The 27,951-nt window shown below is 36.4% G+C and overlaps 1 protein-coding gene across 5 annotated transcripts in view; it reads left to right on the top strand.

The window, feature by feature from the left end:
* Positions 1 to 27,951, top strand: part of Micu1 (mitochondrial calcium uptake 1) — a 229,820-nt gene that overhangs the window by 29,718 nt on the left and 172,151 nt on the right. For all 5 annotated transcript variants that reach the window (XM_005390006.2, XM_005390008.2, XM_013516918.1 and 2 more), the window contains one exon: positions 17,276 to 17,437. In XM_005390006.2, the coding sequence (XP_005390063.1) occupies positions 17,276 to 17,437 (162 nt within the window). The remainder of the gene's footprint in view (positions 1 to 17,275; positions 17,438 to 27,951) is intronic.

The following is a 27,951-nucleotide window of genomic DNA, read 5'->3' on the forward strand; positions in this document are numbered from 1 at the left end:
TTTTTTCCCTCATCTCAATTGTTCTTCACTTTTGAGGAGTTTCTTTCCCTTTCACAGTATATGTTCTATCTTTCAGATTTTATTTACTCTTTCAGGTTCTTACACAAGGGAGACAATATGATGTTTATACATGTGAGTCTGATTTATTTCACTTATGAGTATGGTCTGTAGTTGCATCCATTTACCTGTAAAAGTCTCAAGTTTATCTTTCTTTATAGCTGAGTAATACTCTATTATATAAAAATACTACATCTTTTTTATCCATCCCTCAGTTGATGTGCATTTGGATTGTTTCCAGATTTAGCTATTACAAATTGCATGGCTATAAATGTGTGCACATATATTGCTGTGGTATGATGTTTTCAGTTCTTTTGGAAAAATACCCAAGAGGGAAATAGCGGGGTTGAATGGGACCTCTAATCCTAGTTTACTGAGGAATCTACACACTGATTACCATAATGGTTGCACCAGACTTCTCTCCCACCAACAGTGGAGAAGGGTTCCCTTTTCCCTATAGCACCTCCAGCATTTGTTATTGGTTGATTTTTGATGATAGCCATTCTTTCTGGGGTGAGGTAGAATCTCAGTGTTGTTTTAATTTGCATTTCTCGAATGATGAATGATGTTGAATATTTTTTCTTGTATTTATTTGCCATTGTATTTGTTTACCTAAGAAGTGTGTATTCATCTCAAATGCTCACTTTTGTATTGGGTCTTTGAATTTGGGGGGCCTGATTTTTAAAAATTCTTTATATGTTCTAGATAGAACAACCCATGTGCAGCTCAGAAGAATGTGTATTCTAACGTTATTGGGTGGAATACTCTGTAAAGGTGTACTGAGTCCATTTGTTCACATGTTTGGTTTAGTTCTGTTATTTCTTTGCTGATTTTTTGTCTAGTTGATCTATCTCTTTGTAACAATGAGGTTACATTACATTATAATTGCATTACAATTGTGTTATTGCTTATTTGATTTTTCGTGTCTGTTAAAACTTGTCTTATTTAGTTGAGTGCTTCTACATTTGATGCATATATTTATGATTGTTATCTCTTCCTCTTACAATTTACCCCTAACAGGAGTGTAGTGACCTTCTTTATCTCTCTCTCTCTCTCTTTTTTTTTTTTTTTTTTGGTCTTTTTGAGACAGGGTCTCGCTATTCAATTCAGGCTGACCTTGAGCTCACTTTGTAGCCCAGGCTGGTCTCGAACTCACAATGATCCTCCTGCCTCAGCCTCCCGAGTACTGGGATTACCGGCATGTGCCACACGCCCGGCCTGTATGCTTCACTTACCTGTATGTCAGATTCTTTTCCCATGCTTGGGACATTTTCTGTTATTGTTTCTGCAAATAGCCTTTCATGTCATTTGTGTTGCCTCCAGCTCTTTTGTTGACGCCTGTCAATCTTACATTGTTTTTCTTTGCCTCATCTTGCAGCTGTTGAATTGTTATTTCCTGGTTCCTTGTTATTTTTAAGAGATCTTTCCTTTCATGATTGCTAGCTGCAATGCTGTCTTTGAGGTCTGAAAATCTATCTTCAGTTTTGTTCAAGTGGTCTTGCTAACTTTCAGTGGAGTTTTTAATTTCTTGGATATCTCTTTGAATCTGTTTCATGCATTCTAATTCTTTCCTATATTGTTCATTCAAGGTTTCCATCACTTTTCTGTGCTCCTCTATTTTTTATTTTTATTTTTTAAACTATGTCTTTCAATATGCTGAGTAGTTCTTTCATTATTGTTCTTATTTTTTTACCTGAGCAATTATTTCTGATTTGATTTCTTCTATAGCCTAGTGTAGTTGGTTCTTTACATCAGTTGCTATCATTTCAGAAATTTAAGGTGTGTGACTTCCAAGTTCTTCGATGTTGATATTTCTTGGACTTGTTCTGGGTTGGGTGGAGGTCTGAGGTTGCATTTTGCTTCTTTGTCTTGTCATTTTCCAGGCTCCCTAGGTTTCCTGGGACTGAGGGTTGTTCCAGCAATGGTGGCAGAGGCAGGGCGTGGGGTCTGGGGCTCCCTGGCAGCTCACTGAGGGTCCTGGGTTTGGAAACCAGGAAGTATGAGTCCTCTTGCATTGTTCTTCATTTTCAAGATTATTTTGGCTATTCAGTCTGTTGAGATTCTGTATGAATTTTAGGATGGCCTTTTCTATTTCTTCAAAAAAAAATTTTGTTTTTGGTCTTTTTGAGGCAGAGTCTCATTATGCAGTTCAGGCAGGCCTTGAACTCACTTTGTAGCCCAGGCTGGCTTCAAACTCACAGTAATCCTTTTTCTTCAGCCTCCTGAGTGCTGGCATTACAAGTATGCTCCACCATGCCAAACTATAATTGGTATTTTGATGAGATCTGTCTTAGTTACTTTTCTGTCTTGTTGCTGAGACAAAATACCCAACACCCAAAATAAAGGGAGGAAAGGTTTATTGAGCTCACAGTTTGTAGAGGTTTCAGTCCATAATCAGATAGCTGGCTCCATGGCAGAGGGGCAGCAGTTCATGGCTGCAGAAGACAGCAAAAACAACAAAGAGCAAAAGGGAAGAGCAAGCCTCTTTTCCTCCCTTATATTGTATGCAGTCTGTCTGTCCTAAGGTGGGTGTAGCACACACACCCCCAATCCCAGCACTAGATAAGGAACCAATCACAAACTCTAGATTCAGCCGCCTCAGAGAAGCCCACTTCCTCCTGTGACTGTATGAGGCTTTTCTTCTTTTCTTCTGTATAATGATTTTTTAAATACTCCCGTGTTTTGACCCTTTTTTTGTTTTTGTTTTTGTTTTTCGGTTCCGAGGATAGAACTCAAGACCTTGCACTTGCCAGGCAGGCGCTTATGCCACTGAGCTATATCCCCAGCCCCCCGTGTTTTGTATGTATAAATAATTTGCTCCTTTTTATTGTTGGATAACTTTCTACTGTATGGACATACCAAGTTTATTTATCCATTTACTTCCTGTTAATCCTTTGGATTGTTCTATTTTTTCTCTTGTAACTGTTATGAACATTTGTGTACAGGTTTTTATATAACAGTGGGTTTTACTCTATCCACTTTTTTTTTTTTTAAGTATTTTCTTTGTGGTAATTCTAGGTTAAGCTTAAACCCTGTTGCTAATTCTCTCCTTCATATTTTGTTCTTTGTGTGTGGGTGTCTTTTTGAGGCAGGATCTCCCTATGCAGTTCAGGTAGCTCAGGCTAGTCTCAAACTTGCAGAGATCCTCCTGCCTCACCCTCCTGAGTGCTGGGATTGCAGATGTGCGCCACCATGCTCATCTTTCTCCCTCATTTTTTACGACTATTTTTTTCTGTCTTTTTTCACTATAGAGTCATAATTGGAAGAGGGATTGGGAAGAAGCGTGAGAATTTTTGCAGTGGAATTTGGTGCTTTTCTCTTAATATTATATTGCAGCTTAGGTGTTCTGTATTCAATTTATGCTGAGTATGTGGTTTTCATGCAGTGTTATTTTTCCTTTCTTGTTTCCTGGGTTGTTTTTGAAAAAAATGTTGGGAGATAAGCACATAAGCATATTCCATTATTTTCAGTTAAGCCCATTAAAATCACATTTATCCATTTTAAAGCCACACACATGTGCATGTGCACACACGCCTCATAGTGAATGTCAGCCTAGCAAATTGACTTTGTATTTTGGTTTAATGATAAAGATTTAGGTTAATATTCTGGGAGAGTGAAGTTTAGGAATCCCATGTGAATAATCAAATACTGACAGCACCCTATTAGTAAACCCTTATTAAGAATTGTTTAAACAGAAATATTTTAAATGAAATTTTGTTATTGCACTAAGATTCTGTTACTGCCAGTTTTGCTGCAAAGTATAGCAATATGATATTAAAATATTTGAAGGTTAGGTAGGGCTTGATATTAAAATATATCATAGTTTTAAATAGAAAACTGATTATAATCCAAAGGTTGGGAGAGATGGAGAGCGAAGCTGGGTTTCCAGCCGTGCTTCTTCTAGATCAGCAGTGGTGAACCCATGGCATGCATGCTGCAGTGCGCTGTTTTTATCATTGAAAGCTCTAAACGGTTTGTCATCACTTCCTTTTCACTTCTACTCATCCTGACCTTTTCTTTACACACGTCAGTACTATCTTGGCACTCATTTCCTTTGGAGCAATGTTGAAATATTCCTGAAGTTTTCTATTGGCTTTTAAGTACTTTAAAATTATTTATTAATCATGGAGAGTATAGCTGCCTAATTTCCAAGACTGCGCTGAAAGTTGCCTTGGAGATGATGTTTCGTGGGAATTTAAACATCAAATGCATATCCATGATTTCAACACATGAGTACATTCTGGAGATTTTAGAAAATTTATATTGAGCATCTTTGTTTCTATCATTTCCTAGATGGTGGTTTGTTTTTGTTTTAAATAGACTTTTTTTGTTAATTGATTTGTATTTTTTCTTTTTTCACACTTGGTTCTCTGTGCAGTTACTTGGAAGAGAAAATTGTCACACTTCTTCCTTTATCATCCAGAAATTCTATATTTTATTTCAGCAGCAAAGCTTTATGGTGTGTGTATGTGTGTATATGTGTGTGTGTGCATGTGTACCCTTGAAGAAAGTAAACCATGGAGGTCCTTGAATAAAGATGTTTCAGAAACTATGCAAAGGTGAAATACCTTAGAATGTTAACCTGATTTTCAGTAGCAAGAATATGTACAGAACTTTCGTGTTAAACCTAACATTTTTATGAAATGATTCAGGTTTCTGCAATTATTGTTTTATACTGTTAAAGACATGTAAGACTTAAATTAACTTTACCGTCTCATCCAGAGCATTTAAAATAGCTCTTTCTCTGCTGTTGAAAAATATTTCTCAGAGCAGGCACAGATGAAGTGTGAGTTTTCCTCATTTACTCTGTAATGTCATTTTGAGCTTTGAAAATGCATCTTTGCTGGGCATGAGTATTAAGCTGTATTATATTTGGCAATCATACTGATAGCTTCAATGCAGACCTTTTTTTTTTTTTTTTTAGGAAGAATTTATTGAAAGAAAAGCTCAGAAAGTGGGTTGCCCCTAGACCTTTGAGTCTGATTCATTTTATTTAAAAGAAATATATGAAGATATTTGAATATTACTTGACATAATCAAAGTTTAATATAGGGTTGCATGTTGTCTTTTTGGAGTTTTTTTTTTCCAGTACCAGGAATCGAACTCACGACCTTGAGCTTGCTAGGCAGGCGCTGTGCTGCTGAGCTAAATCCCCAGCGCCATAGGGTTGCATTTTGAACAGTATCATAGTTGTGCAATAAAGATTATATTTAAGACAGCTTCCTGCTCTTCAGGTAATTTCACTTGTTATCATCTGTGCTAAAGTGACAGAGTTATTTTAATACATTCAGCCAAATTCTTTTGTAAAGAATGCATAATTGGCTTTTTCCTACTTTAAGCAATTGATTCTTCATTCTAGAAGCCTTTCTTGAGTGCTTTTTACTTCCTAACCTAATGCAGTTCAAGCCATTCTACTGTGTTCTTTTAGTCTTTACACTTTTTCTGTCCTACATTGTGATTATCTTGGTTTTTTTTTCACTGTGAAATTACAGGATATTTGTGGGCAGGATCTGTGTCTTGTCTTTATACCTATTGCAGTACTCTCACAGTGTTTTCTTGCTCAGTTTATAGCTAATGATCTGAATGAAATAATAGTTTAGATTGTAGGAAATTTGCTTAAATTGGTAAAACTAATGTTGGGTGTCACTGGCCTTGTTCTTTCAAACCATTCAAAATACATTTACATTTTGTTTTATGAAACAATCTATTAAAACCAGAAAAAGCTTACAAATAGTATTGCTAGTGACCTTCGTCTTCCGGAATTTAGTCTTAGGAATAAGAAGACCTGCTGTCACATAGCTGGTCGGTAGAACTAGAAGGAGAACCTAAGTTTTCTGTATCTATTCTAGTGCATTATTTGCTATTAGTATTGCTAACAACTTGCAATGCATTTACACTGTGGATATTTTAAATTTACACATACTTCCTATCTTTAGGTTTTCAGTCACCTTGGCAAATTAGATTTATTTTAAAAATGACTTCACAAAAAAGGTACCATAATAATGGTACACAATGTTAATTTTATGGAAATTCAGAGGAAGAAATCAAATGTGTTAATAATTTTATGTTTTTTATGGATGTGGTGGGATTTCAGTTGAACCTTAAGAAGGGCCAATTTGACGAATAGTGTAGAAAAGTAGTAGCATTTGTTGTGTAGCATGTCTAAGATGTGCACCTAGAAATGGTGATAAAACCAAGCCCGTAAGTTCACAATACTCATTTACGGGCTAATACCCTACTATATTGTTATTTGAAATTGTTTGGCATTATTTAACTTATTGTATTTTTAGTTATATCAATAAACATTTGAATGTGTTTAATACTTAAAGTATTGTATTAGATTTTGTGTCTTCCCACAGTCCTCATGTCTCAGCTTTCTTGAAGTTACATAAACCTTGTTTACTGAGTTGGACAGGTATATAAATTGAATCCGAATCAGTTATTAAAATAAGCTCATTGTAATAACTCTTGTAGTCTTCACAAGGAATAACTTGGCTAACTGACAGCTCCTTAAGTCTGCTTTCATAAACCCCATAAGCCTTGGATACAGCCATACCAAATTGCACATTTGTTATTATCATTTATTCTCCTAGGTTTATGGCCACTGTTTTTTACACAGATTGCACGTGTTTGGGGGATAATGCATACTGTTTGCAAAGAAGAATTGCAAGTATTAGTGAAATAAATGTACTTGTTTATATTTGCAAATACCCTTACGTGAATTTAATGAATTGGTCTAGGTTGCAGTTTTGTAAAATAAACAAAAAGTACATTCATCCATTTTATGTGAAACATTGAAGTAATTATGTCACTATACCTTAGCTGAATTAGGTTACTACAATGTTTAGTATGGAGTTTGGCAGCTGTTTACCATTATAATTCCTTCAGAGAAAGATATATATGGCAAAATCATATGTACTCTTGTTTTCCAGTAGTGTGTGAAATGAAATATTTGTGGGATATTTTTGAGATCTTTTTTGCTGTTTAGATAAGCTCATTCTTATTAGCAGTGTAATGAATGGACGGTCTATTCAGGTATTTTGAGAATATAAGCAGTCATTAGAAAGCAAAACTTGGGATGGGGAAAAAATCTTTCCATTCAGCACTAGTGTTGCCCTATCAGGTTGACTCAGAAAAGTATTAAAATAGTTCATATTGAAAAAAATTTGCCCTTTTTAGCTGGTAGTATAGGATAGTTTAGTAAAAATAACATTACTTGGGTGTGGTAGTGCATATCGGGTGGTTAGGCCTATAATCCCAGGGGTGTAGCTCAGTGACAAGTGCAGGGCCCTGGATACAATCCTCAGTATTGTACACACTCACACAAATATTTCAAATATTATATATATATATATATCTCCTCATTCCACACAAAAGCCTCTGTTTTTTTAAAAGCTTGTATTATGTCCAGCAAATCACTATTTTAAAAATCATTTCCCAGTCTTTAGATTTTTCATTTATTGTCCTCTGCTAGCCTGATTATCAGGGCAATAGGAAAATGGGTGTGGTACCCCTAAAAAACTTTGGAGAAAATGTCATTGCCATCTGCCCAGGGAGAGATGTTGGGGTGAAGTGGCAAAGCAGAGGAGGAGCTGTCACAGTCCTCAGTCTGGCTCTTCAGCCTTGGAAGTTCGAGCAAAGCCGCTTTAGGCTAACTAATTTCTTTCTTTTTTTTTGTTTTTGTGTTGTTGAGACAGGGTCTTGCTATGCAGTTCAGGCTGGCCTTGAGCTCACTTTGTACCCCAGGCTGACCTCGAACTTGCAACAATCCTCCTGCCTCACCCTCCTGAGTGCTAGGATTATACACGTGTACCACCATGCCTGGTTTAGGCTGACTAATTTCACGGGAGACAAAAATTAAAAGCCAGGCTGCCAATTTGTTACTTTGCCACAAGGTGTCATGAAAACTGGATATTCTCATTTTCTGGTCAGCATGTTTTCCCTCTGAAGGGAGTCTACCTAGAGAGCAAGTTAAAATCATAAAGCTACTTAGCATGGAGAGAGAATAAAGGAGAGTTAAGTGTATAATTCAGATACTTAATGGCCAAGGCCCCACTGACTTACTGACTCCAGTTCTGCCATGGTGATGAATAGGCAGAGCCAGCCCTTGTCTCGGAGCACCCCAGATAGAGCCAATTTTACAGTTTTGTTCTTGGAGCGCAGCCATGTTTTCAGGTACATAGGGCACCCTGAACTGTCACCAATATATGTTAATTGTGCTCATTCCTGGACACATGGTCCTTGTTTTTTCAATCTCTTTATTCATGTAAATTAATTACTTTGGAACCGTGATGTTTTATTAACTGAATTCTAGTTTTTGTTGTTGGCCGTATTCGGGTAGATGTCAGAAATGTATCTTGGACTCTAAAAGTTTGCAAATGTTGTTCTGGCAGTAGTAATAGTACAATAGGGGTTTATTTATTTATGCCTGTGCTAGGTTTGGAAGAGACAAGCAGCCCTTCTTTAAACGTACAGTTGTCAGAGGTCAGAAATAATAAGGGGCAATTCACATAGAAAAGTAGAAGCAAGTATTATAAGTTAGTGTAAGAGTATGGTGTGGAAGGCTAATACTTTGGTAAATTGAATTAAGATGTGTTAATATTCAGAGTGTCAGATATGAACTTGATTTTATTAAAGCATTTTTCAGTAGGAAAACTTAACATAATATGGGTTGATGGCTATGGCATTGTTGGGCCTGATTTTAACAGTAGGGCAATAGTAAATGAGAGGTCTTCACTAAAGAGAATGCAGCATCATAATACAACAAGCATTGTTAATTCCCTACCACTTTGTTTGTAACTCCGTACTGTCTGTACTGTTCCTTTGCTATTTTGTAAAATGTTGTCTGTCTGTTAATATTTTCCTTTTATTTTTAAAATAAAAATAAAGTAAAATAAAATAAAATTTAAAAAAAAAGAGAATGCAACATCAACTTTGTGGTTCTGCCTTTATTTTTATTTTTTTAATAAAAAAAAATTGAAATACAAAAAAGTATCACATTTTATTTGCATCTTTTAAAATTTCCTGATAAATTAAAAGAACACACACATATATTACTAATATTTTATAATTCTCATTTTTCATATTTATAAACTAGCATTAGTACATCATTGTGTATCTTCCTATAGTTGGGCATTTGATTTTTTTTTTTTTTTTTTAGTTGCTGGGAGATGAAACCCAGGGCTAAGCAAGCGCCCAACCACTGACTTGCATTTCCAGCCCCTTAATCTCCTTTTAGAGAGAGACTGTTTATTCTGCTAAGAACAGTTATTAAAAGGTTATTTGTTTTTTAGGGAGTCAAAGATTCTAAGATCTATTGTATATTTTTAACTTGGTAGTTATGAGCAAACCACATACCTTACCTGGATCTTAATTCCTTCTTCTGCAAAATAAGAATATTGAATTAAATGAGTTTCTGGTTGTGTTACCCTTTGCAATATACCGAAAGCAATAAGTGTAATAGTCTTAATATAATAGATGTGGAAACATAGCATCGATACACTGTTACAGGATTTAAATCTTATTTCAACAGTTTCTTGTTGGATAGCTAATGCTTCTTTTGATAACATTATCTTTTAGTTGCCTGTCTTGACATTTCTCAGCTAGAAGTATCTGTTTATCTTTTTTCAATTTATATCAAAGATACTTCTTAAGAAACATGCCTTTTTTAACGAGGGAGATTGAGAACAACTTGGAGGAGAGTGGCAGGGTGTTAGGGAAGAAAAATGCACTGCTACTGACTTAATTTAACCCATGTCATTAAACGTGTATGTTAATCTTCACCACTGTAGAACTCTTACAAATTGGCCTATTCAATTTTCCAGGCTGTGTTGGAAAGCAGATTTCCTTAAATCTGTTTCTTATAAAAACTTAACATATCAACCATTTATGCTATTACTTCACCACAGCCTTTTCTCAGTGGATTTTTATTTACTTGGTGTCTATGAAAATTCCACTAGAGAAGATATTTGGACACATCTTTTGATGTATACATTGGGGAATGATATTAAAACCAGTAGTAAAATGAGGTGTAGACACTAACATTTGAATGGCAACATCAAAGTTAAGTGAAATGTTAGTAAAACTCTGAACTACTGGTTTGAAATCCCCTAGAGCCATAACACACAGAAATGGATTTTCAAACTTAACAAATCTTGACTATATGGTATGACCTTAGTCTCTTTCCCCATTAAGTAGATTGTTTTAAAACAGCAAGAAGGCTCCCAGTGTTTCTCATAAGAGCATTAAAGAGACAAAAGGAATCTTAAACTCATCTAGGCAGTTCTTTGACTGTTGGGTGTACTTTTGCCGCTAGGAGGGAAGATGAGCTTCTTTTGTTATAGCGGTACCTCAGTTCTTGGACTTAATTCTTTCCGTGATTCACATTGCAAAGCAAACTGGTCACGAACCAAATCAAATTCAATGGTTAAGGTCAATGCTGACCTCATGGGGAATTTTCTTCAGTTTGTGACCAATCTGATTTGTGACCAAAATCATGGAAAGAATTAAGTTCATGAACCGAGGAACAACTGTACTCTGCTGTTGAGCAGTAGAGTTGAAACTAAATCTTAGGCTATTGGATTCCTAGTTTATTTCAGTTTCTTTCTTTTTTTGTGTGTGTGTGTCTTTTTGAGACAGGGTCTCGCTATGCAGTTCAGGCTGGCCTTGAGCTCACTTTGTAGCCCAGGCTGGTCTTGAACTTGCAACGATCCTCCTGCCTCAGCCTCCCAAATGCTGAGATTACAGGCGTGTGCCACCATGCCCGGCCTATTTCAGTTTCTACCATATTACTTACTGTTGTTGTTATTTTAATCCTTTTTCCCTTTATATCATCTATACCTCCTGTATACTTAGATATTGATACATGTTAGATACTGGTGGTACCTAATCATTTTCTCTTTGGAAATTTTTTACACTTGATCTTAGCCAAAAGACCGAGAAGCAATCTTTGGAAATTCTTTGTTTAATTCTATTTTTTGTTTCTATGCTTAGCCTAGGCATTTATCATCAACTGATCAACTGATACCTAAGGTTTCTGGTTAGCTTTCTGCCTTTGGTTCTCTGCATTTGTTCTCTGTTTTGCTGACAGGTAGATTATGTTTTTTTCAATGTTAGATCATGTTTTTTTCCTATTTAAGAACTTGAGTGGCTTTTTATTAATGTATGCAATAAAAATGCCCAGTTTGGCATTCCATGTATCTTCTCACATGATTATGGCTTACCTATTTAATCTCATGTCTAGTTATTGTCCAGATCTGACCAGATTTTACAAATTTACTTCCACCTTAACCTACAACTTTTGGATTGGTATATTATGTGTTTTGCACATTGAAAATTTCCAGCACACACACACACACAAAAGACAATTTCCAGCAGCCTTTTTCTTCATGTTGTCAGGGATGAATGTTTATTCTAGAAATACATGTTTTAGTCATGCACATTTTTGCTGTAGCCAATAGCAATTCTATTTATGTGAATGCACATGTGGATTTGGAAATGTTAATTTAAAAATGAACCAGAACTTGCCAGGAAGTTGCTAGATTTTATTAGCTTATATGCAAGAAAAGGAGATAATTTCTGGGATTGGGGAAGGTTGTAAGCATTTGCTGAAACTTAACTCATAGAAAATAGAAAAAAAATTATTCATTTTCCTACTTTGTCCATAAGGGCAGGATTTAGTTCAATTGTAAAACTAGGCTGGATGAAGGAAGATAGGTCCCAGGGAGGAGTCAGTAACCTGCTCGGTGATATTAGGAGGCAGCTAAGTAGTTAAATCTGACTTGAATATAAACAATAAAACTTTCAAACATAGTTTCTTAGTAAATTAAGGGTTTGAAAGTGTATATAAATGCTAGGAGCTAGTATGTACTGGTATAGTTTGTACCCAGACATTTTTCATGTGAAAGTAAAATAGTTAAGAGATATTTTTGTCATAATAGCTAAATCTTGGAAGCAGCTTATATATTCATCAACAAATGAATGGATAAAGAAAATGTGATACTTACATACAGTGGAGCACTGCTCTGCCATAAAGATAAACTTTAGTGATTTGTAGGAAAATGGATGTACCTTTAAACTGTAATGTTAAGTGAAATAAATCAGACACACAAGCTTAAATATTGCTTGGTGTTTCTTATATGAGAAACCCAAAATATTAATAAAGAGCAAAATAAAAGATAAGTGGAAGAAAGGAGATAGATCTTTAAGAGGAGCAGTGGATCAAAAGGTAGAGAGAGAGAGGAGGGAAAGGGGGAGAGAAAAGGAATTAAGATGTATGACATCCATGCACCAACCCCGCAGGAGTTATGTAAACTTGGATAGCAAATGTGTACAAAAGGAGAAAAAAGGAAGGGGTCAAGAAGTGAATGGAAGGAGAAGGGAAAGAAGAGAAAAGAGAAGAAAAAAGGAATTAAGATGTATGATGTACATGTACCAACTTCCTGAAAGGAATATAAACATTATGTGCTAAAACATGTACTAATAAAAAAATGAGAACAGAGGAGATATTTTTGGCACCTGTAGAGTAACAGGTCCTATGTTTGTGTATTTACAAAAAGGAAAAAAAATTGAGCTTGACAAAAGTTCAAAGCCAAATATGGAAGACAAACATGTTAACAAATATATTGCCATAGAAAGACACACACCAAGAATAAAGTAATTTAGATTAGGAAACAGTGCACTACTGGTATATTTTGAGAAAAATGAAAAAGGGAAGACATAGATACTTTGTATAATGTGAATGAATCATCCCTATAAAAAGGTTGTGGAACCAGAGAGGACACCTTTTCTTCCTTAAGTCTAACCAGGAATGTAGGAGTGAAAGCCCATACTGTGCCCTCAGGGCTGCTGTCATGTCCAGCCGCAGTGATGTGGAACCACTTGGAGTGCTCAGTGATACAAACACCCTGCTGTACCGCAGGTGCCACACTTTTGCCACCACTGGTAGAGAAATCAGTCATTTCCCATTAATTCCCTGGGTAAGGGCATCCAAAATGATCCAGAGGCTTTTGGTACTCCTGACATGTCTGTCACTTGGTCAAAATTTTACACGATTCTGAGGTGTAAGGCCAAATAAAAGCCTTTGGCTGGCTAATCCAGTCTCAACATAGTCTTTCTTTTAATTTTCTATCATTTATAATATTTTATACCTCTTTAAGGTACTTTTAAGAAACATTATCATTTTAGAAATGTTTCAGGGTCAGGGATATAGCTCAGCTGCACAGTACCCGCCTGGCAAGTGCAAGGTCTTGAGTTTGATTCCTGGTACCGGAAAAAAAAGCCTAAAAAAAAAAAAATTTAAAAAAGAAATATTCCAGGTGTACCTTGCCTAATTAGAATGAAAAAAATTTTGACTTTTTAGATCTCACACCATTTGTGTAGTAAATTCTTTTTGAGCGACAGTTTTTCAGTAATTCTCTTAGATGAATTAGTCAGCTTTTGCTGTGGCACCAAACAACCCCCATGTCTCTGTGGCTCACTCTGCAGGGTGTCTTCACTCCCTGGCCCTGCTGGGCATGACAGTGGTTTATTGCAGGCTGAGATCTCTTGAAATCCAGGTTGAGGGATCAAGGTCTGCTTGCCACATGATCATCTCTTAGGAACATCTTCAAGAACATGAACTTTAGCACTGCTTACCAGTACTTACTTCATGCCATGTTCCATTGGTCAAAGCAAAGCACGTGGCAAAACACACACTAAAAACTAAAAGTGAGGAAGTGGTCTGCAGGGGTGGTTGTGGTGGTGTGTGATCAGACTCCCGATACCTGAGGGCTGGACAACAGGGAATGAAGAAGGACAAAAGACAGAATTTAGGGTCCCTTGTAGGGACCAGGAGGAACTTGCCTCTAGTGAACAAGCACAGCAGTCTCACGGCTGATCTGCTTGTATTAGTAAGCAAGAAGCATGGGGGAGGGATAGATAAGGAATAAGCAATGAGGAACTAGATTTTCTCTATACCCAGATGCCTGTATTTTGACAACTGTCCTCCACAGGAATGCTGGGTCTTGCTTCAGGAATGCTGGGTTATCAGCATTCCATCCATAGCCAGAGGGCATGCGGGCTGCTCTGTGTGTGTTTGTGTGTACAGGTCCCTGTTCTTTTTATTTTTTATTTTTTATTTTTTTTATTTTAAAGAGTAAAAGAAGGATAACATAATAATAGGGGGGACTTAGCAAATTACAGGCAAAATGATAGGAAATTATCAATGGTTATTGTTTTACATATTGTTATCTACAAAATAGTTTCTCAGGAAAACAAATAGACAAATAATAGTGAGTTACAGACAAAAGAGGTAGGAGATTATCAAGAGTTGTTGTACTATACTTTGGTATCTTCAAAGTGGCTTCTAAAGAAAATAAATAGAGCTATACATGAGTGCAGGTCCCTGTTCTTGAGGCAAGGTAACACCAACCTCCTTGGGACAGCAGTGGAGGAGCTTAAGTCACATCGTTGGGTCCCTCCTGAACTATCACATGGCCTGGTCCCCAACAGTAGTCTTTGCCGGTAATATGAGGGATGGAAGAGTGAATGTTTACTGAACGACAAAATGAACCTATACAGATTTTTATGGTGACAAAAATGTATGTTTAGAATCAGCCAGCTTAGTAGCCAGTTATGGTGGTGCACACCTGTAATCCCACCACTCAGGAGTTGCTCAGCACTCAAGATCTGTAATCTCAGCACTCAGGATCCTGTAAGGTAAGAGGATCCTGAGTTTTCCTGAGTTCCAGGCCAGTCTGGGCTACATAGTGAGTCTCAGGCCAGCCTGAGCATGGTGAGACCCTGTATCAAAACAAAACAGCCAGTTGCATTCAGCTTAGATGATTTGGCAACATCCAAAGCTTCATAATTAGGAGCGAGTTGAACATATACCATCAACCTATTTGCGGTATTGACCTTAGCCCTGTCAATGTCAGAGCTTCCTCATAGCTTGTTTGATCCGGAGCTTGTTAGCTTTGAACGAGTGTGTTGTTTTGTGTCTCCCAAGTGGCAGACTCAGCGCTCTGGAGGAATTGAATGATAGCATAGTAGTCAAGCTTGTTTCTCTTGGGGGTGCTCTTCTGAGGATATTTGGGATGTCTCTGGAGCTACCAAAAGGTGGATGATATGTGGATCTTCTCTTTGTAGTTGGATGAGCCTGTGAGCACTGCTTTTCTTGGTCTGTAAAGCCTTTGGCTTTGGGAGGAGCAGGGACTTCCTTCAGTTTTGGTGCCATCTCAGTAAAAAGGTCCCAGGTTTTACTGATGTAAAGCAAAATATTAAAGGCATTTTTTCTTTGTGAGGTTTTAAGTATGATATATAAGAATCAAATGGGCAGGATGGCTTCCAAGGACTTGAGAGTGAGAAAGATTTAATTAAATCATAAATTACTGCTGGCCTGATGACGCATGCCTATAATTCCAGCATTCTGGAAGGCTGAGGCAGAAGGAGTGCCCGTTTCAAGCCTAACCAGGGGAACTGAGCAACTTACAGAGACCCTAGTTTGACCCAACTGTTCCCCTTCTAGATATCTTCCCAAAAGAGTTAAAATCATCGTATTTGGTATAGATGCATAACATGTTTATAGCAGCACAATATATAATAGTTAGATCTTGCAAATATTATAAATGCCCATCAACAAATGAATGTATAAGGAAAACATAGTACTTATACACAATGAAATACCTGTCATAAAGAAAGATGTACTTAAGACATTCCCTCAAACTTGAGGAAAATGGGTACAACTTGAGTATATAATGTTAAGTGAAATAAGCCATATGTGCAAGCTCAGATATTGCATGGTTTCTCTTACATGAGAAACACAATATTATGTACAAATAGAAGGAGCGCTAAATAGAAGAGAGATAAATAGGAAGTAGGGAGAAGTTCAAATAATTCCCCAAATTACATATTCTGTTTTAAAATAGAATATGAATAGGATAGGTTTTAATATATATGCTAATTTGTTTCATTTATACTACTAGTTTATCTTAGCTCATTGAAAAGAAAGTTTGTGTTATGTTTCTTTGTTGTGAGCCTCTTTTTGGTTTATGTCTTGTATTGAGTAACTACTTTGAAGGTAACACTACACAATGTAATAACTATTGTTAATCTCTTATATTTGCTTATGCCTTTTTTTTCCATAAAATCAGAAAAGGGCTCAGTGCAAGCAAGACTCTGGGTTCAATCTTCAGTACCATAAAAATCAAACAAAACCCCTTAAATTACTCCTTTAGCAAAAGCAATGTCAGCTTTATAAGGTGGATTCCCTTAGCACAATCTTCTACTTAAAAAGTGACTAGCCAAGTCTTCTTTGTAAAAATCTGGACTCTGGAGTCAGTCTACTCCGGGTTTGAATTCTGGATCCACCATTTCCAGAGCTGCACTCTTCTGAGTAAGTCATGATGTACATCTATAAAGTGAAGGTGCTGCTTATCAACCCATTGCTTTTCAGCTCTCACATGTTCATTGTTGTCTGTGATTCTGGAAATTTCCCCCTTGCCAGTTATTGTTTCACGTTGTTATTTTAGATATCTAGGGACAGGGGAGGAGTAAGGCTTTGTCTTTCTGATTCTTGTGTGCTCTTTGCTGCTTGCTCCTTTGGCAGGCAAGGATTAGTGGGACACTCAGTCACTCTCAACCCCTAGGGAGTTTTAGCAGCAACCCTCACACTGCAGTTTCCCAAGGAATTAATTACTGTGGCATCCCCCTGTGGTGGCTTTTCTCGGTACCTCAGGGCCTGCCTTCCTAACAAATTCTATCGGCATGAACTCTCCCAGTAGAGTCAGGCATCACAGAGAGTGGCTTTTTAGTGAATTCTGCTGGTATAAATTTCTCAAACTGCCGTGGTTGTGCCCTCACCACAAGATCTAGGTCTGAGCCCTGGTAAGAGTGACCATTTTACACATGTGTTTCGTTCTTGATGCTCTGTGTCAGCCCTAGGAGTAGGGGCTACTGCTTCTGTCTGCTGTCCGGTTCCTGAGTAGTTAATCTCCTGTTGTAATTAGCAATGTTTCATATTAAACTTGACTGTTGAAATTATCATGTGGTTTCTGTCTTGTAATTTTTCTTTGCTATATAGCACCACATTTCTAGAGTGTCCTGAGAGTTACACAGGATAGTACACGCAAAGTGTTTGGAATAGTGCTGCTGCAGAGTAATACTCACTCAGTGTTTATTGGTGATGTTGATAGCATCATCACAGCCACCACAGTGACAGTTTTTCCTTTTTTGTCCACAGGATGTTTCGTCTTAACTCACTTGCTGCGTTGGCGGAACTGGCTGTGGGTTCTCGATGGTACCATGGAGCATCACAGCCTGCCCAGGCTAGGAGAAGACTGATGGTGGTGGCTTTCCTGGGAGCATCTGCAGTAACAGCAAGTACTGGTCTCTTGTGGAAGAGGTGAGTGTTATCTGGTCATCTTGTTCCCATGAGTCTTTTTTCTTCTTCTTTTCTTTTTGTTTGCTTTTATACTGAACTGCCTCCCCAGCCCTTTTAAACTTTTTTTTTTTTTTTTTTGAGACAGGATCTCACTAAGTTCAGGCTGGGCTCCAACTGGGAATCGTCCTATCCTAGCCTTTCGGGGTGCTGGCATTACACTGTGCCTGGTATTAGCAGAAAGGAGTGGATTTCTGGCTTCACTTTGTGTCAAAATTTCTTGCCCAAATTGTTTGGGATTGATAGTATTGGTCTATGAAACGTTTTATGCCAAGGCAATAGATAGGAAACAGTGCTTCATGGTCTGCCTGTTTCTCCTGCCAAACATTTTTCATAGTGGTATAGAGATGTCAGTAGTCACCTTAGAAAGTGAATGTTTTCTGAGGCTTCAAAATCTGGTGAGCATATGAAATCAACTAATGAACCTTAGTACTCTTGTGTCACCTGATAATTTCATTATAAGTTACCAAAACTTCCCTATAGAGAAAAGAAAAGGAATGATCCAAGGTCTTCTTTCTTAAAATAATATATGCAGGTTCTATTTTTCTGACTTTTTCCACTTTCTGGCTTTCATGTTTTGCTTGATTTACCCTGTCTTATTTAAGTTGCTATTGTTATACTGTATTTGGCTTCCTTGCAAAGACTATTTTTTCTTTTTAATTATTTCTGTTTTGTTTTGTTTTTTGTTTTTGGTTTTTCTCCGGTACCAGGAACCGAACTCACGACCTTGCGCCTGCCAGGCAGGCGCTTTTGCCGCTGAGCTAAATCCCCAGCCCCTCTTTTTAATTATTTCTATTGAGGAATAATCTGTGTACAGCAAAGTGAACCCATTTCAAATATATAGTTTAACAACTTTTGACAAAGATGTATAACTGTATAACCCCCCGCAAATGTTTAAGGTACAGAGCAAGCTGGGCATGGTGGTGTACTTGGTAGGCTAAGGTAGAAGGATCACCATGAGTTTGAGGCCAGCCTGCACTACATAGTGAGTTCAAGGCCAGCCTGAGCTACATAGAGAGACCTTGTCTCAAAAACAAAAACAAAAATAAAAACATCGCCAGTGATTTTGTCAGCTTGTAAACTTCTTCATACCTCTTCCCAGTCAGTTTCATACTACCTACCATTCTAAGCAACCACTCATCTGAGTTTTAGCACTACAGATTAGTTTAGTGTTTCTGGAACTTAATGTAAATGGAATCATAAAAAGAAAATGTATCCTCTAAATCTGGCTTCTTTCACTGAGTCAGATGTTTTTAAATTTTTTCCATTTGTATCAGAAGCCCGCAAATGTTTAAGGTACAGAGCAAGCTGGGCATGGTGGTGTACTTGGTAGGCTATAGAGTGTGTGATAATTCAGAAGTGTGTCGGCCGGGGATATAGCTCAGCAGTACAGTGCCTGCCTAGCAAGTGCAGGGGCCTGAGTTTGGTTCCTGGTACAAAAAAAAAAAAAGTTTGTATCCTTTTTATAATGAGGTAGTATTCTTTTGTATAAATAGGTCACAATTTATTTATCCATTTACCAGGTACAGGACAGATAGATTGTTTTGAATTTTTTTTGGTCCCATTAATAAAACTTCTTTGAAATTCATGTATAAATCTTCATTTCTTTTGGTTAAATAATTAGGGATGGAATTGCTAGATCATATGGTAAATGTATGTTGACCCTTATTCAAAACTGCCAGCCAGTCTTCCAATGAATTGATAAATTAAACACTCCTGCCTGCAGTGCATGAGACTTTGAACTTGTTCACCAGCTCTCTGGTATTGCCGGTCTTTTTTATTGTAGCCATCTTAATGAGAAGGAGGTGGCATTTTCCCAATGGCTAGTGATAATGAGTATCTTTTCCCAAAATTATAGGTCATTTCTATATTTTCTTTTGTGAAGTATCTATTCAAATTACCCATTTAAAATTGAGTTGTTTGTCTTATTGCAGAGTTCTGAGACTTTTTAAATGAACTTTGGATATAAGACTTTTTGCAGATAGTATTTATTGTAAATATTTTCTTCATGTGAGTGGCTTGCATTTTCACTTCTCTATTCATAGTATATCTTTCAACGAACAGAAGCTTTTAATTTTGATGAAGTCTGGATACCTGGTACTTTCTTGTATGATTAATATTGCTTCTTACTCTTTTTTTTAATCCTGTCTAGATCTTTGCCTTGCCCCACATTCTCTTCTGCTTTCCAAGTTTTGTAGTTTCAGCTTTTCTATTTAGGTCTAGGATTGATTTCAAGTTAATTTTTGTGATTAATTAAGGTAGAGTTGAGGTTTTGTTTTGTTTGCAGTGTTAAGGATCAAACCCCGGGAGTGTATGCATGTTAGGCAAGGGCTGTACCATTGAGCTGTACCCCACCCCCTGTATCCAGTTTTTCTAACATTGTTGAAATCCTTTTACCATTTAATCATGTTCGTGTCTTTATTGAAAATGAATTATCAGTATATGTATGGCATTGTTTCTTGAGCTGTGTATTCTGTTCCATTAATCTGTATCTTTAGGTCAGTGTAATGTATCTTAATTACTGTTCTTAAAGCCAAACACTTAAATACTCAAACTTTTACTGGGTTTTGTCAAGTTCTTCTTTCTCTTCTTTATTTTTTTGCCATTTTAATATTATAGGTCCCTATAAATTTTGGAATCAGCCTGTCAACTTCTAGGGAGGCCTGCTGGGAATGGAACTGTATGAAATCTATAGATCAAACTAGGGAGAATCAACATCTTGAGTCTTTTGATTCTTGAAGACTGTATTACATCTTCTTGTATTTAGATCTCTTGAAATTTCAATCATGTTTTGTGGTTTCAGTATGTAGATCTAGTATATGTTATTCTTTCTGTAAGAGCCCTGTTGAGGAAATTCATATACCCTAGCATGTATTAGTTTAAAGTGTAGAATTCAGTAGTTTTCCTATTTTCACAAGATCATGCAACCATCATCGTCTAATTCCAGAACATTTTTGTCATTCCTTAAAGAACACTTATGCCCCAGTAGCTCCCATTTCCTCACGCATCATCCATAGGCAACAACTAGTCTACTTCTTGTTTATAAATTTGCTTTTTCTGGCAATTTCTTATAAAAAGAATCATTTAAGTTATGATCTTTTTGACTGGCTTCATTCACTTAGTATAATATTTTTAAGACTCACCCATGTTGTAGCATGAATCAGTACTTCAGTCCTTTATGGGCAAATAATGTTCCATAACATCTATGTACCACATTTGATTTACCTGTTTATCTGCTGGTGGAGATTTGTGTTGCTTCTCCTTTTGGCAATTATGGATAATTTGTGGCAAAAGAGTATGAACATTCATATACAAGTTTCAAGTTTTTAGATGGAATATTTTTTTTTTCATGAGTGTATACCTAGGAATGAAATTGCTGGATCATATGGTGACTTCATGTTTGATATATTGAAGAATTAGCAAACAGTTTTCTATTCCTACTAGCAGAGTGTAGGGGGGGTGTTCTTTGGGTTGCTCATCTGTAAAATCAGGATAATAGTACAGTACCTATCTCATACCTCATAGCAATGTTATGACTATTAATTGAGTTTTTTTTTTCTTTTTTTTTTTTGTCTTTTTGAGACAGGGTCTTGCTGTTCAGTTCAGTCTGGTTTTGAGCTCACTTTGTAGCCCAGGCTGGCCTCGAACTCACAATGATCTTCCTATCTCAGCCTCCTGAGTGCTGGGATTACAGGTGTGTGCCACCATGCCCGGCAAGTTGTTATTTCTTAAATGCTTTAGAACAGTACCTGGTGCATAACTTTGTAGAATAAATAAATCTTTTATAGATATAAAAGTGCATAGTAAATCATGATATTTATTATTACTGAGTATATAGGGTTTGTTATGGTAAGAGAGAGTGTTGGCAGGAAAGACTGGCTTTCCAAATAATTCTGGACCTTGATATAAAAGACCCTCTGTACTGCTAAGGTGCTGAGATTTAAATTTCTGTGCAGTGGTGATCCAAAAGGTTTTAAAGTAAAAGGCTGATTAATAGGTTTTAAGAGAAATTGATACAGTAAGTGGAGCAAGTAGAGTTCAGAGAAGCTCCTAAAAGATACTAATATCAATTTGAGATGCTGCTGCTGCAAGTATAGACCCCTTAAAAGGGGTGGCTGGCTTAAAAAATTGAGAGGAAGAGAGAGAGACACAGACATCTAAACTAATGGGTCAAAGAGAGGAGGAAGGGGTAGGGACATAACAAGAAGTAGGAAATGCAGTTTTTGTCCTCTAAGTATAATAAATAGCAAGTATTTTGGAATTTCTTCAGGGATGCTTTCTTACTGTGGAATGACGGGCCCCCATGCAGGTGCATTTAAAATTGCCTTTTGGCCTACTTTAGGATGACAAACTGTGCTTGCAGAAGTTCAGAAGTTTTTTTTTATGCTTTCAGCATTGAGAAGTTTATATTCTTTTTCTTCCTCAGAAACAAGTTTATTTTTAAGATTCAAGTTAGATGCAGTGAACAGGCTAGATGGTTTTATTTTTCTTAATTTGTGTTTTGCTGTTTTTTAAAGGTAGTTTACAATGTTATGTAAGGGAAATAAATTCACATTTTGTTGATACTTGTCATTTTTAATTGTAAAGCATCCAAAAGCAAAAAGTCTCCATGTCGACAGAATGTCCTGAGTTTTAGAACTTTTCTAATACATATGCCTCTGTCACAAATTCTAATTTTATAAATGTTTCAAAATCATAAATATTCTAAGTGCTAGGATTTTAGTGCTGTAAGATTGTTAGTCTTATGTCTCCATTGTGCCATCTAGAAGTTATAATAAAATGAACTGAATTATTTTCAAGTTTTAAAATAAGAAATAAACATGTAGAAAATTTCATACTTTTCAATATAATAGTTATTGGAGGATTTAGATAGTTTCTCATTTAATTTTTAAATCTTTTCCTTATCCTCTTTGTTTGAATTGTTAAGTGAAGAATTACTTTCGTAAGACATAAGATTTGAAGTTATTTTTAAAAAGGATTTGTATAATTTAATTAGATCAACATATTTGATCTAAATGTCTAATACAGAAGTAACAAAAATCTTTTTTCCATCATTAATTCTTTCCTTAACAAAATATAAGTAGTGATGTTGTTATAGACAGTTTTTAAATATAGACAGTTTTAAAACACCAGGTGAATTCCAATGATTTGGAGTATTTACAGGCAGGAAATGAATATTTTCATAGTTAGACAATTAGATAATGTATAGAAGTCCAGATATATTATCTGTTTTTAAGTCTCTGATATGAACTAGCATAAATATTATTATTGGAAACCATGTTAGAGTATGGTCAATGAAGCAATGTTTTCCACATTTTTCTTTTTTTCTTCCCCGAGCTCAAAAAAAGGTGCTTAAATATAGTAGGGAGGATTCAAGATTTTCTACCAGGAATATCTAGATTCAAATTCTGGCTATATTATATGAACTTGAGCAAACTTTCTTAATTTGAGAGTTTAGGAATTACCTGATTCCAAAATAAAAGATTTTAAGTACATTAGAAAGCCAGTAACATAGGTGATTTGTATCTGTTCTCTATTTTTCCTTTTATTGTATAAAGAACACCATATTTTAAAGAAACCAGCTTTTGGATTCATTGATTTTTCTCTATATCTTGTATTTATAGTCTTATTTTTATTTCCGTCTTGCTTATAGTAAATTTTTCTCTGTTACTGGTACCTTAAATTGAAGTCGTATATCATTTCATTTGAGACTTTTTTCTCTTCTAACAGACGTTTAATGCTGTAAATTTTCCTATGGACAGTGTTTCAGTTGTGTTTCTCAAATTTAATATTTTTTATTACACATTATTTCCTAATTTCTCTTGTGGTCTTTATTTCCTTGGTTATCTGGAAGTCTGTCACTAAATTTTGAAATACTTGGAGATTTTCTAGGTCTTTGGGTGTTTTTTGTTTATAGTTTAATTTCATTATACTCGGAAATATGACATGTGATCAAAATATATAGTTATCTTGGTTACTTTTCTCTCGTTGCTGAGACAAAATACCTGACACCCAAATTAAAGAGGAAAGATTTATTTAGCTCACAGTCTGTGGCGGTTTCAGTCCATACTTGGCTGGCTCCAAGGCAGAGTGGCACATGGCAGAGGGCAACAGTTCATGGTGAAAAATAGCAAAAGCAGTAAGAGCAAAAAGGGAAGAGCAGGCAGGAAGAGCGAGCCTCTTTTCCTCCCTTAGATTGTATGCAGGCTGCCCAGAGTGGGTGTAGCACTCACACCCATAATCCCAGCATTGGACCATGAATCAATCATAAACTCCAGAAGCCGGCCCCATGACTGCATGAGGCTTTGGGGGGACATCCAGACACAAACCGTAACAATAGTGAACGTTTAAATTTTTAAAATTATTACATTGCCATTAATCTTCTTTGGTGTACTCCTCACTTCACACTTACCCCATCCTTCTTGCCACTTTCTGGAGCAGTTCTGGAAGTCTTGCTTAGTGTCTTTAGGAAGTGTGATCAAAACAGTGAATGCTACTACTAAGTGCTATTGAATGGAAAAGCAAGCTCGAAAAAACATAATGTTGTGTCCTCATCCACCTTATTCACCAGATCTGGCACTGTGCAACTTCTGGGTCTTCCCACAAGATGAAATGACCATGAAAGATCAACACTTGGAATTGATTTAGAGCACTGAAACAGTCATGACAGCATAACTAAAGACACACATGAAAGAGAACTTCCAGAACTGCTTCAGAAAGTGGCAAGAATGATGGGATGTGTGTTTGAAGTTAGGGAGACCATTCTGAGGGGATCAATGGCTATTCATCTTTTTACTGTATTAAAGTTTAAAAATTAAATCTTTACCATATTTTTCTACCTTACTTCCTCTTAAGTTCATTTACATTTGTTTTACGTGGCTAAATGTTTATATCTTGACACATAGCTATTTGCATTTGAAACAAGTATTCTGCTATTACTTGGTAGAATGTTTTACACATGTAATTAGTTTAAGTGGCTAATAGTGTTATTCATATTTTCTTTGTCCTTAGCTAATTATGTACTTGTTCTGTCAATTATTGAGGGAGGAATGTTGAACTCTATAGTTATAATTGACTTGTCTGTTCATCCTTTCAGCACCATTGATTCCCCCCAACTATATGATTTATTGTCTACTAAGGTGAGAGACACATTATCAAGTACAATGAAAAATAAACAAAAAATTTCATAGTCCCTGAGTAAGACCATAAATTTATTTATATTTATTTTTTTCCTATTTTTATTTTTTATTTTCTGGAAAAAATAAAAAAAAAATTCATAACAGAACAATAGGAGAATAACAATAGTTAATACATTGTGTATTGTTATGTTCAAAGTAGTTACTCAGAGTATAAGATATGGACATAAAAATTTTCCAGATAGTATTAGCACAAACCTTTCTTTTCAATGAACTGCGACAAACTAGTAGTACAGTGTAACTAACCTATATTTTTTTCCTTTCCCTTCCTTCCTTTTTCCCTCTCCCCCCAGTTCTTCTTTCCTTTTGAACAATTTCTTCCCATTTCACAGTATCTGTTGTACATGTTGATCCTTATTTACTCTTTCAGTTTCTTACACCAGGGAAACAATGGGATGTTTACGTATGTGACTCTGATTTATTTCACTTAGGAGTATGGTCTCAAGTTGCATCCATTTACCTATAAATGTCTCAAGTTTATCCCTCTTTATGACTGAGTAGTGCTCCACTGTATTAAAAATACCACATCTTTTTTATCCGTTCCTCGGTCAGTGGCTTTTTGGATTGTTCCCAATATTTAGCTATTACAAATTGTGCTGCTATAAACATGGGTACACGTATATTGCTTTGGTATGATGTTTCTAATTCTTCTGGGAAGATAGCCAGAAGGGGAGTAGCTGTGTTGATTGAGACCTCTAATCCTAGATTTTGAGGAACCTCCATACTGATTTCCACAGTGCTTGTACCAGTCTACATTCCCAGAAGCAGTGGAGAAGAGTTTCTTTTTGCCCAAGCATTTGTTATTGGTTGATTTCTTGATCATAGCTATTCTTTCTGGAGTTAGATAAAATCTCACTATTGTTTTAATTTGCATCTCCTGAATGACCAATGATAGCAATCTCACTCAAAATACCATTAGCATACCTCACAGAACTAGAAAAAACATTCCTAAAATTAATTTGGAACCAGAAGAATAGCAAAAATAATTATTGGCAGCAAACACAAGGCAGAGAACATCATAATCCCTGACTGGAAATTATACTACAAAGCTACTGTGATAAAATAAGCATGGTACTGGCAAAAAGACAGACCTGAGGATCAGTGGAACAGATTAGAAGATGCGGACACAACTACAAACACGCTTAGCCACCTTAACTTTTACAAAGGGGCCAAACATGTTCACTGGAAGAAAGATAGCCTCTTTAATACATGGTGCTGGAAAAACTGGCTGTCTACATGTTGAAGACTAAAACTAGACCCATGTCCATCACCATGCACTGAACTAAAATCAAAATGGATCAAAGATCTAAATATTAAAACAGAAACACCAAGTCTCCTGGAAGATAAAATAGGTAGAAATCATGAAGACATAGGTGTAGGTAGAGACTTCATGAACAAAACCCAGATCATGTGGGAAGTACTACAAAGAATCAATAACTAGGATCTCTTACTAAGCAGCTTTTGCACAGCAAAAGAAATCAACAACAGAGTGAAGTGACAATCTACAGAGTGGAAAAAATTTTACCCAGTTGTCCCTCAGACAAAGGACTTATATCTAGAACATATAAAGAACTGGAAAAAAAAATCAAACTTCTCCAAATTCAAAGATACGATCCAAAAGTGGGCATCTGAGATGAATATGTACTTCTTAGATGAAGAAATACAAATGGCAAATAAATATATGAAAAAATATATTTAATTTTTATTCAATCTGGTATTATAATGTAATTGAAATATGAGCTGAATTAATTCAGAGGGATCAAGTTTTTTTAAAGGAAGATGGCTTATATAACAAAGTATGTAGTCAAGATCAGAAGATTTTGTTTAAAACAATCAATCATGAATGACTGTACTCATCAGAATTAATCTTTATTATTCAGTTTAACACATTCCTGCTGTCTTGAACCACCAGCAGTACATACATGACTGTCTTGTCAGGTGGCTTGTACCATTCAACGGGACTGTCCTATGCCACCTGCCGGGCCAGTCGTGCTGGGGTTCAGAGCTGCTGAGCGCTGAGGCGTGTGCATCGTGTCCCTGTCGTGAGCATGTTGAACCCTGATAGTAATCATGGGGTTCAACTTCACTGGCTTGAGTGACAAGTAGAGACTTGGCACAGCATGACTTCCTGGGTATCTATGAGGTATGAACTGAGTGGGGAGGACCACCCTCAGTGTGGCAGGCGCCACCCAAACTGGGTGAAACAGAAAAGCAGAGGAAAGACCCTACGACCACCAGTTCTTCCTCCTTTAGGATGTACTTTCTTCTGTTGTCACCCTTGAACATCAAACTTTAGGTTCTTCTACCTTTGGACTCTATGACTTGCATTAGTGGCTTTTGGAGGTTCTGGGGCCTTAGCCTCTGACTCGGGCTGTAATATCATTAGATTTTTCCTGGTGCCGAGGCTTTGGCTCCTTGGACTAAATCATAGCTACTCTTTTCTTTTGCTGTAGTTTGTAGATGGCCATTGTGGAACTTTTCAGCCTCCATGATCATGTGAGCCAGTTTCCTAGTAAATTCATCCATCTACCTAATTTCTTTTTCTTCTGTTGGTTCTAATTCTCTGGAGAATCCTAATATAGACCTAATAAGTACTGCAGCTTTATTTCTGGAATGTTCTTGCCAATAGAATAATTTCTAACGATTCCTACTCAGTAGGAAATTTGTAATTTTTAACTAATTTTTAATTTCTAACATCTCCTACCCATTTCTTTTAAAGCTTGAGGAGGGAGGCTTTCCTTTAATAGCTGTTGCTGCTTACTGACTCAGCCCTCTTCAGAGTCAAAGATGCAGAATGCACCTTTCTGAAAGATGATCGCTTTACCCTGCATGTGTGTCTTTTAACTCCTGGATTCTTGGTGTTTGATCTGAATTTCTTTTACAATGCAACATGACTTTTTAATTTTCTACAGTTCTTTCCTAAGTCTCTGGAGGTGAAAAATCTACTGGTGTCGATGGCTGTGGGGACTGCATTTCCCTTGTGGAGACTGGCTTCAGTTGTAGAGTTGCACTGTAAACGTTTGAGCAGATTTGTGGCCCACCTTTGACTTCAAAGATTCTTCTTCTGTATCCATGGATACCCTTTCATTAGATTTTTGTGAGTGAGAGACCTTCTTCCCTAATGTTATAAACTTCAAATATAGTTTTATAAGTTTTTGGTTCATTTCTTTTGAAGCTCTGTTATTAGGGTTGCTATGACCTCTTGAAGAATTGGCTCAGTTAACATTATGAAACTTCTCATTTTGTCTCTGGTAATAGTCCATGCTCTGAAAACTTTTTTTC

Source organism: Chinchilla lanigera, unplaced genomic scaffold, assembly GCF_000276665.1.
Source record: "Chinchilla lanigera isolate Chin_1 unplaced genomic scaffold, ChiLan1.0 scaffold00036, whole genome shotgun sequence".
Lineage (NCBI taxonomy): Eukaryota > Metazoa > Chordata > Mammalia > Rodentia > Chinchillidae > Chinchilla > Chinchilla lanigera.